Genomic DNA, 11,576 nt, shown 5'->3' with positions numbered 1-11,576 from the left:
AATGCAAGATTTTGATTATATGATATATTTTTACATATAATGCAATGGGAAGAAGGATGAAATCGTTCGCAAATGTTCGGATAGTTTGTGTCAAACGGCAATTTGATAAAGGCTAGTTTACTTTGTTGTTGTCCATCCAGTCATTGGCTAATAGAAAACAACGACATCATGATATTTGTGATATTTGTAAGTTTTACTACAGGGATGTCATGTTGAATCACATCCTTCGGTTTTGTTGAAAAAATCTAATTATAATATATAAATAATGGCTGTTTGGGAGGGCAATAGTTGAAAATGACACCCCGAGAGAACCATTGTCAACCGACGCGAGGCGGAGGTTGACAATGGTTTTCGAGGGAAGTCAATTTTCAAATGTTGCCCTCTCAAATAGGCACTATTTATTTTATTATGAATGCCTTATTTAAAAAACTTTACTGCTTTTAATTGTGAAAATACGCGCTATTTCCTAATAAATGAAATCAGTTCTTTAAATATTCTTGTTTAAATCCGGCCCGTGTATGAATTTTTTCTTGAAAGTACGTGCTACTATCTAATAAATGGAAAAAACAAAACTGCGTACAGTTACCTTAAACCATGATAACGGATATATTGTCAGACACGAACGCGAGTATTAGAACAAAATATAATTCACACTACCAAACTAACAGTACTTAATTCACATTTTTTTTGCATCTGGCCACAATGATATATGTATAATAACCGGTGTTTTGACATATTTTCAATCATGATTTTTTAAGGTATATATATTTATGTAAAAAAAGGATGAGACTATAAATAAAACAATAAATCATAGGATGGGATTAATGAACCTAGCTGAAAAGAAAAGAGGATAAACTCTTTTTATATCGCATCTTGTACGCTTTTGCAAGTGAGAAAACTAGATAAAAGATACAAAAAATTGATAAAGAAAGTATTGATTCTATCGATTTACTACAAAAATCATACAAAAACACATCGAGGGCATCTTTCCTTCACAAGGATTTACAATGGATCTTCTCAGTGGAAACAGAAAAGACAATTTGTCTTCCTGACGAGGACCTTAATAGGATTATTGATGGCTACTGTCAAAGATTACAATTTCACCTCCTCGCAGTCATTTTTTGGATTGTGTGCGGAATCCTATTAGCCTTCCACCATTTTATTAGCATAGACCCGACACATTTCCGAACCCTCAATTTCTCCCCTAAGAAATTTAATGTGTGCGAGAACGAATTGTCTCGATTATACCAACTTTTCCATCTAATCTTCTTATGGTTTTCAACGGACATTACTGCTCCAGCTAAAAGTCCAGATCTTCATTGTATTTGTTTTCGGACAACTTTTTAGGGAAAATAATTTGCAGTGCAATTTGTTGTCAGGCGATAGCAATGAGATAAAAGTCCGAGACTATTCCCTTCGGTTTACATTACTTAATTGAAAGCGACAACGTATTCACTCTTCCATAATGGAAGAAAACTAATCTGCGCAAAAGATCGGTCCATAATGATTATTAATCTACTAAGACCGAAAAACAGTTCGCTAACATGCAAACCACGAATTGTCTACCGACCAATGAGAGTGCAGGGGATTACGTCATAGATAAATTCGTTATGGCCAGTCTTAACTGGGTTCATTCATATCACCGCTAAACTCTACCCTTTCCTGTGGAAATCTAAGTTTTGAATTTTATAGATACAGCTAAATTCGTCATTATAATAAGCATGTAAAATGAGAAATTCAACAAACTTCTTAAATGTAATTAAGGTGTTCAACAATTCTAAATATTTACATTTTCAACAGTCTTTGTCTGTGATACATTAATTTTGAAGCCTATAGCCCAATAATTTCATAAAGGACGAGCGACACAAAATCAGCGTGTCTTATAGCATAACCGAAAAACGGTTTTGGCTGCATCTCGTAATAATACACAGCATGTGCTACATGAAACAACAGTGGTTTTAAAATTTGTTTTAAAGTGTGCAAATTGGAAATAATATAAATATAAGTAAAAAGGAATCACTCTTCTAGTAATATGAAGTGATAATTTCGGTCGGAACGTGGTCAAATCTTTCATAAAGCCCTTTGGGCTTTTTTGGATTTGACCACGCCCCGACCAATATTATCACCTCGCAATACTCAAAGAAAATTCCTTAAATAATTCCAGTGTATTGTTTGCAAATACTTAACATGTCTTATGAACACATTTTCTGACATAGGTACACATTTGCTCAATCTAATAAGAGCCATTCTGATTACTAACTTGAGCGTAAATATTTCGTCAGTTATTGCTAAACGATAGTTACGTATTTGGGTTGCAAATGTGTGTTTTCCTATATTATAGATACGGATAATGTGAGAGTGTTTGAATCTAAAAACAATTTTATCAGAATTTTTGAAGCGTTGACATTTATTATTATTATACAAATCCAACTTTATGGCTATTCTATCATTATACATGCACAGCCTAACACCAGTGTTCAATCATTTATTGATGTATTTCTTCATTAACCAATTCATATTTAGGGCTTTAAAAAGAACCATTATCAAGCAACAAAAATACATATGAACAATACAAAACAGTTAGCAAAATAGAGCAATCTGGTAAGTCCTATGTATCCATAGGAATGTCACCTTCGTGTGACTGCAAATATTATGGCCATGACAGAGAAACCAACGAAAACACACGACAGCTTTTTGACCTCTTTGTTTCCGTTCAGTTCCTTGTAAAGAATATCAAAAAAGATTATATAAAACAGTGTTCCTGTAGCCAAGCTTTGTAAGATGGCGTCAGGAAGTAGAACGTCTTCGTAAAGCTGTGCACCTGTTGAAATAGCGATCCCGATAATAATTCCCACAGCAGCCAGAAGAGAAAATGAAGAAACACTGAAAATCATTGTACGGTGTTTTACCTCATTTCTCATGTGTTCTAGCCCCATTCCGAAAGCCAATATCCCCCGATGAATTGTGATGGCGAAACATAGGACCCAGACGTTACTCTCCATACTCTGTAGTCCTAGAGTCATTCCTTCGAACACACCGTGGAAGGATAAGGCCGTAATAAAAATGGCTGACCTCATCTGTCCTTTTCTGGAATCATCTCCCCTGCTAAGTTCTGACACAACTGATTTTACCGGAAGATCCTGGAGGGGCGCTGGTTCGATGTCAGTCTCCGGGGCTTCCTTTGTTTCTTCCTGTTCCGTCGATTTAATGAATGTGTTGTGTTCAGCTTGCAGTGTATCCTGCATGCTTATAGAGTTTACACTATGTTCGTCTAAATCACTTTCACTTCCTCCAAATCTGCAACTGCTGAACGCAAACATATTTCCACCATCATAATCTCGTTCTCTGTCCGTCAAACGCTGGAGTTTCTTGTACAGAGACCTAATGGCGTGCTCCATGAACAAAACTCCGAAGAAACCTACAACAGTGAGCAACTCGGCCACAGGGTATTGTGAGTAGGACCGTGACTGGGTCATCACAGCCTCGATCTTTTTACGAGTTTCTGGAATCAGGTGAAGGAAACATGTTCCAAGAAATATGCCCCCGGAAAAGCACTTCATGGATGAGATGGAATAATCTACTGCTTTCTGTATTCGTGCGATGTTTTCGGCAAAGTGCTGGTAGAGTTTACACGGGAAGAGCCCTAGGAGGACGGATATCACGGTGGATATTATCAGCGAGATTATTTTTGCCACCACGACATCCATGTCCACTTCCGGTGGGGACATTGGTAGGATTATTCTTTGACTTCAATTCCAAAGCCGCCTTGTTTCTGGAGCCTAACATTTATGGGTTTGAAGTCGTCTCACGTGACGTGAACTTGACGAAATTTTCTACCGTCGCATTGGAGACATTGTCATTCATTTTACTAGTAACGAAGAAGAGAAACTGGCTAAGTATTCGCGGGGTAATTCGTGTCCGCAGAGAATCAAATATTGATGCTTCACATATGAGGGCTGCAATCCGCTGTACTTCAATGCTAATAACTAACGCCGGAATATCTTAACTTCCATCGGCACCTCCTTAATTTCGTCCCATTGCAAGGTCCTAAAAATAAAAACACAACATTACCAACAATCCTCGGATTGATGCACAAAAATGGACCAACACTGAACAGAAAAACACGGACCTTTGGCAATCAATGGGCGGCTATCGCTTTTTGTGTCGTTCCATTTGTGTGATTACCTACCGGCATCAGATTTCTGACAATGCCTTTTCGATCTGATTTTCATGTCATGAAGCTAATTTGCCCTTCTCATCCTCGATAAAAACTTGGGTGCTTTTAGTGGCGAGTCGAATGCGGAAGAGCCACTCTTACTGATTTCACTGCGTGATGTGTTTGGGTATTTGTAAAATTCTAAAGGGTTGGGAAGACCTTCTTTAAGTAATTTCATGAAATTATCACTTGTCTGTTTTAAGTGAAAGGCGAGTGTTGATTTTCTTGATATATAATGGGTTAGCAGCGTGTTCAGTAAACGCGACTCACTGTGTTAGAATTGATTGGGATGCCGAGTTTGGCCTGAGTGATTTAAAAGCAAATATATGTTGAGATATCAGAATTCTTCTATACCACAGCAAGACAGTATGCTTTATTATAATAAAGACCCCAGTCATAGCCGAGATTTGTCCAAATGATACAAAGATGCGATTAGATTTAATGATAAACGTAAACATTCAGCGCCACCCCGTGGTTAAACGTTTTCAAATATTAAAGAAAGTTAATTAATCCTCATTAATATCGATCCTTGGTGAACGCTGAATTTAGATGTCAACACACTTTAACACGACACAACTATTTGAGAAATAACGACATTATTTCAATAACTCTGTGAGGCGGGCAATATGGCAGATTTCCTGTTGACCCTTCGTCTCCAGGTATTTACAGTTGGAATGGCTGACAATAGTGATATTTGCCTGCTGGAGACTCCCGATTCCCCTCTCTGACTTTTCATCGAGCTTTTAATCTATATCCATTGAGTGTAATTAAACGCAATGACAAATATTTCGTTAGGCTGTTTGACCCTCCTTCCATGCTTATAATCACTAAAAGCCCTGAATTACCCAACAAAAACAGAGATTGTAGCACTTTTGCCCACTGAATTCATCATAGCTTTGAGTAATTCTACAGTTTTACCGATATCACGGCACACAATAGTATTATAGTATTGTTGTTTTATTACAGCATGTACCATACTCGGTAATGAATTTTGATTAATTAAAGAGGAACCTTACTTGGCATTATTTCGGTTAAAGTGATTTTTTTCTCTTGAAATATATACCGGTATGTTTGACATTGTGTGTAATTAAAAGCCACCAAAATTCATACTTTATCAGGTTATATTTCTGAATCTCATCAATATGTATACCCCTTTTTATAACACGTTGAAGGAGGCCGATTTGGGTTTTTTTGCGGAAAAACAACAATAGCAAAACTCTTTATTTTTTAACCATATGTAAACCAACTTAAGTTTATTTGCGAAGTTTCAAGAAAATCGACCGTCTGGTTCTTTTTAGGGACCATCTCAAAATAGAGGTACATTCACTATAGGAATATATAGGAAACTGTCATTTCCCACATCAATGCAGATTAAAAAAAATACTACACTACAATAGCTTTTTACCTTATATGTAATAAATACTATATTCTACCCTCTGGGTTTTAGTGGTGGCCATCTCAAATAATTAATAGCAACAAATTTTGTTATATATTTGTATCATTACGAATGAAGATTGGAAAAATGGATTCATTCAAAAAATAAGGAAAATGTTCTCGAGGATAGCATCATTCTGTATATAATATTTCAACGGCGTACAATTTTTACTTTTTCTTTAATGCTATTTTTTCTTATAACGTTCTCCTGTAATGCTTCATTTTATCATAACGTCATAAAAGCGCAATGGCAACGCTCCCCTACCCCACAACGGAAAAATCGTTAAAAAATAAAAATTTCCTTAAAAAATATAAATATTTTTATCTGTATTTTATTTATTGTGTTCAATTTTAAAATGATATCGAAAAATCTCATAAGAAGTATAAATCAACTGTATTATACTAGAATGCGCAAAAACATGCGCATTGAAAACTAAAGTCGGCCTCCTTAAAACCGTTTGCATTTCAAGTTGATAATTTCAAATTTTCAATGCAGTGTTTACAAAACTTCTTGTTCAATAATAATCTCATTTGAGTGGGGACTCACCTTATCCCCATAGCCCAGCTGGGCAACTCAGACCCCAAGTTTCTTTTATGTCTGCAAATATTATTAATATTTTTCCCCAACATATTATAGGGACGAGAACTGGCCAAGTGTATATAATACCCGGCATTGCATGCCATTTTGTTTAGAACAGAGGATCATGGCTTGCATGAATCTTTGTTATTAGTTTTAGCAAGCAGACACAGTAATTCGGTCTTATTAATAAATCTATAGCCCCACTGCAAGATGGCTCGGTATTTTTGAAGATCACACGAAGAAGAACTGTTTTTTGCCTGGAAGCGGACCCAATACTGGTCGTCCCCCGGGAACAACTTAATCCTTAAATATTCACCAACACGTCATTTCTTCCTTTATGGCTGTAACGTTAAGACTGTCGAGACCGCGATTAATTAACCCCAAGGAATAGTCCCCGTGCTTCTCTATCCTAGGCACTAACCAAGTTTAGACAATAGACGCATTTAGACAGCCTCCAGAAATTTATTATTCTTACAGCTAAATGCAGTCCACTGGAGAATTAACGGCAAAGTTATGTGTATGTCTGAAAGCCCTGTGCATGGTCCATTATCAATTTTGTCTGAACATTAGGAAGAAACGACTTCAGTTCTAAAAGCTTTGGAATCTAGAGCGGCCGCATCTGTTTTTTCTGGCTTTACTTGAGTAATTTGACAGCACTGCGCCAAACAGATCTCAAATTTAGTCCAGTTCACGGGAAGTAAATCGGTTAGAACGTATACATTACAATCATTTACTATATAGTATCCATTTTCTGATAACTATCAGTTGCTCAAATTTCAGTTTTATGACTTTTCTCCTTTCTTTTATTCATTTTTTTTCTTTCTAAGACATTTGAAACCAAAAAGGAAGTGAGTCTTGAATCAATCAATGGTAGATGTGCAATCTTGGGGGCAAAACTTTGTATTAACGATCCGGACCACGCCAGGCTACTTGGAACTTCAGGAAGAGATCGTAAATATTTCACAGACTTGGAGAAAGCTCTGTCAAACCATATTTATCATTGTTTTAAAACAAAGATGCCCGTTGATCGATTTAGTTTCTGTAAGTGTAAAGTCTTCAGGAGCAGCAGTTACCCTTTGCCAAATCAACAGTCACGACAAGCCATGCCGACAGTTGGCATGCATGCACGTGTATCGCATGTACTCAACACTGGCTCATCGAAATACAGGAGATTTTCTTTTTTAAAATGATCTACCTCCAACATTTGTTTATGTTAGGATTCGTATTTTAATGATATTTCTTAATCAGATTTTACAAAAACTGGTCCTTGTTGTCCTCTTATTCATTAATTAAGCTGATGACGAACTTTTGCATCAGTTGATTTAGAATTAGGAATGAAATTAAAATTTTAAAATTTTGAAATTATGTTTTTGCACCAGTTATCTGCAATTTCTTCCACGTCCTTGTCGATCTGTTGACATTTTTTTTTTTCTCTTTTCTTTTCGGTGTACATCTTTGTTCAACGACAAAGTTTATATTCGATTCCTATGTCTTATGAACACGTGTACATGTATTTGGTTACCCCCACCATATTTTTCCGTGTATTGGAATAGATGTGCTCGACTATAAGCGGATCTTTGAGACAAATGAAAGATCTTAGTCAGTCTTAATCGGGTTTAGTCATGTACGCGTCCTTTAAGTAGGTATCTTCAGCGATTTGTTTATGAAGATTTCTAGCGAAAGTTCCGTTTATGGGTTTTTTTAATTATTTAAGATTTCTGACTTAAGTTTCTTTGTAGATGTTGAACTTTTCGGCAGTGTGAAACCTCCTTAATTTCCGGCACTGAGGACATTAATTTCTGAAAGGATTTTCTTGCATTTTGTAAAAATTAAACACCCCCTCCGAAAAATTATCACAAACTCGAACTAATGAGCCGATTGTGCGTTTCCAAATTATCACTCCGAGTAATTTATCATTGTCACCTCATCCCAAAAAAATTCAGAGTTTAGAATATCAAGTTTTATATTTTTCACATCTGTGGGATGTGAATTGAACTGTAGAAATCCCAATACTACAATAGGGCAAAATTTCGATGATTGTCCCAAACGAGCATTATTATTTACTGTCATCGCGCAGGAGCCAAGAACCACTTTAAATACTCAGTTTTATATGCGTTCCTTTAAATTATTGATCAATCCAAAATTATGACAAGAAAATCTGATACAAGTTAAATGTTTTATATCTACGAGAGATCGAAGCTATTACCGTATATATTTCAAATAGTATTTCCTACTTTCCTTTTTTACTTATATTGCTATTTCGAAAAAGATAATTTATCAAATTATAATTCTTTGATGGGATAAAGGCTTAATTTGTCTTCGAATTCTATAATGTACTTGTTTGATTTATGGATGAATGCATGAATTGAAAAACTATCGAAATTTGAGTTTTAAAATCATTTCAAGGACCAATAAAAGTGGACTTAAAACAAAATATTTGGTTGTTCAAACTATCTCCTTCGATTTTAAGTCATGTCGAATTTGTTAAATAATTTACATGCGAGAGAATGGATAAGATGCACTGGTCCTATCTACATTGGCTCTCTGTCTGTATATCACCTCACCGCCAAAATGGACCCTATTATGCAATCAGCCTGTTTTAGTGAAATCGATACCCTCTCTACATCTGATCCATGGCTCGCGCTGATAGGCGGCATTAGACCGTCTTTCTGATCTCTATCAATCGTATCTCTATATTACATTTACAAATTGCTCCATAAATAAAAGTCAAGAAATTACCAAGCACACTTTGAGCCCTATACTCGTGTTTTTCCTCGTTGTTTTCTCCCAATCAATAACAAAAAAGTGGCATCTTGTGAGACATCAATTTATCACGACAACAATGGACCAATTTAAATAATCAAAATCGTTATGTTGGTCTGAGAATCGATGAACGTTTTTAAAATAATTCTATCAAAACGAAATTTGTGCCCTGCCAAAATATTTAAATCGAACAATGTTAATGAATGGGCTGGGTCAAGATCAAACACCTCTATTGAAATTGTATTTAATTACTACGGGAAAAATCAAATTCTTGTTGTAAGCATTTTTTTGTTTGAACTTCGACAAATTTTTATGAATTTACTAATCAGGAAACGATCGGTCTCAAAATACATATTTTTGTTACCGCTGTTTAAATACACTTGAATGGGTGGCAAAAAGATTTTCCTTGTCCGTGATACATCGAAGGCACACAGATTGATTCATGCTCGTATATGCTCAGAAACTTAACAAGACATTTCATGAGATAAAGCACATCTCTTCACGCAAGGAAACTATTGTATTTCTGCTGTAAAACCACTAATTATCCATATTCAGCGCTGTCTCCGAGATTCTAATGAACGACGGGAAAGGAAAAGAGGACCCCAGCCTCCGAAAGAGCGCCAAATCACGCATGGCGGACGATCCAACCTGATCAAAGATCTATCGATTGATAAGTTGAAAGTGAACACGAAACTTGATCAGAGTCATTAGGCGCAACAATCTATGTAATATCATTGTAGTCAGTGCGATCGTCATTAAATATTCATACTGACAAAAAATACATCGCCATAGTTTATTGTTTTATAAATACAAAACCAAGCCGGAGTTCGACTCCGGGTATACCTTTAAATCATTCATTACATACATAACTGTTAGTTTTCCCAATGAATAATATATAATCATCTCAAAGAAAATGTTGCATATAAATTGTTTTAAAATATTATCAGATCGTTAAAATAAACAACTTCCCATATGTCAATTTTTCACGTACATATAATATATTATAGAACAATTTTACCGTTAATCTTAAACGGGATTTTTCAATTTTTATCAATTATCACGCAAAAAGAAAATCATTTGGATGAAAGGACCTAACACTAAAATCTTCCCAGTCTGATATTAATCACAAGGTTAACACAATCGTCAGATTTACCTGTAGGGTGCCCGGTTATGTCCAGGTATCTCCAGGTATTGTCAGGTATCTCCCTCAGCAGCTAGCGTGTCCGAGAATTCTCCGTTCCACGTTCAGCTTCGGTTGTTCCGGTGACCACGAGTGTTGTCTACACAATTGTCCATGCTGAATCAGTTATTGATCTACGGATACCTGGCTCTCCCGCCCTCCCAGTAATTCACCGGCTCTAACGTTTACTTCATTAATCTCCGATAAGTTACCTATGATGTATAATGAATGGTCCCCTTGCCACCTGCGCTGTGTGCTTGATCTGCCCTAGACCTCGTAATCACGCGCATTGAGTTGCAGTCATTGCATCACAAACAAACCGGAGGAGATCTCTTCTTTCGCCAAATATTGATAATTTGTGTACTCAGAGCCTATTTATGAATATGAACGTTGGCTTTGGACCTGTTCTGGCTTCCTTGTATAAGGTTCAAATATAAAGAACTGATAATCAGAATCTAATAAAATATCGTTCACATACGTACATGCAATCTCGCGAATCACAAAAAATGGGAAGCAGTTGCCATAATTATTTATATTAACAGACACTCTCCTATATTACAGCAAAAAAAAGAAAAATTCTAACGACGAATTCCGCAATATTACATACAGAAGGCAGTTCAAAATACAAGTAGACAGGTCTCTGTACAGTAGATTTAATGATAATGTCTCCCACACAATAAGAGTAAAAATTGTATATATTTATTATAAAAAGCGACGATGTTTACTCAGAGCAACAACACTAAAAGGATCTCATTTAAGCTTTGATAATCAGTGTATGATCAGGGCACTTCGACTCCTTTAATTTTTTTTTAATAAAGTGAAGTTGAGAAATGTTAATAAATCAATTAGAATATCAATTAAAATATCAAAAATTTTTAATGAGACCATTTGTTCATCCTCAAATAATCATTAATCATGTAATCATCTTTTTTTAATTACTAGTAATTAAAATTTCCAAACGTATATTAATTTCAATTCTGTTAGTGTTAGTGTATGTATCTATATTTTATCACTATCGACAAACAAGTACAATTTACATCAGTCTGATTGAATGTAAATAAAAAGTCATTTAAAGCAATCAAACATGGCGTCTCTTTGGAAACCGGAAGTTAATCAGTACGTTCTTGGATCCGTCAAAATTCTGTCTATTTTCCGTCTTTCGCAAATAGCCTGTAGATGATCTCAAATCGCGATTACAACCCGACCGCATAACCGTTGGATCTAAAGACATGCAATTTTCTACAGAAGTCTTGAAAGTCTTTGTCAGCCACATATTCCTAGAAAATTAAACTTCAATAGACGGCATGTCTTTGGTCTTTTCAGAAGAAATGATGATATTCCAAACCTCATCGGGATTTCAATTAAAGTAAATGATGTATCGATTTATTGTTCCTGGAATTTTA

At 35.7% G+C, this 11,576-nt stretch overlaps 1 protein-coding gene across 1 annotated transcript; it reads right to left on the bottom strand.

The window, feature by feature from the left end:
- Positions 1-2,389: 2,389 nt before the first annotated feature.
- LOC128178818 (zinc transporter ZIP1-like) lies at positions 2,390-10,486 on the bottom strand. Its single transcript, XM_052846183.1, has 2 exons — positions 10,147-10,486; positions 2,390-4,047 (listed from the first exon to the last, which is right to left on the bottom strand). Exon 2 carries the CDS (start codon positions 3,726-3,728, stop codon positions 2,628-2,630), a length of 1,101 nt encoding a protein of 366 aa, XP_052702143.1. The 5' UTR covers positions 3,729-4,047; positions 10,147-10,486; the 3' UTR covers positions 2,390-2,627.
- Between the last annotated feature and the right edge of the window lie 1,090 nt (positions 10,487-11,576).

The sequence above is a fragment of the Crassostrea angulata genome, chromosome 3 (genome assembly GCF_025612915.1).
Source record: "Crassostrea angulata isolate pt1a10 chromosome 3, ASM2561291v2, whole genome shotgun sequence".
NCBI classification, from domain to species: Eukaryota; Metazoa; Mollusca; class Bivalvia; order Ostreida; family Ostreidae; genus Magallana; species Magallana angulata.
The sequence above is the reverse complement of the archived record's forward strand: the minus strand, read 5'-3'. Positions and strand labels throughout refer to the sequence as shown.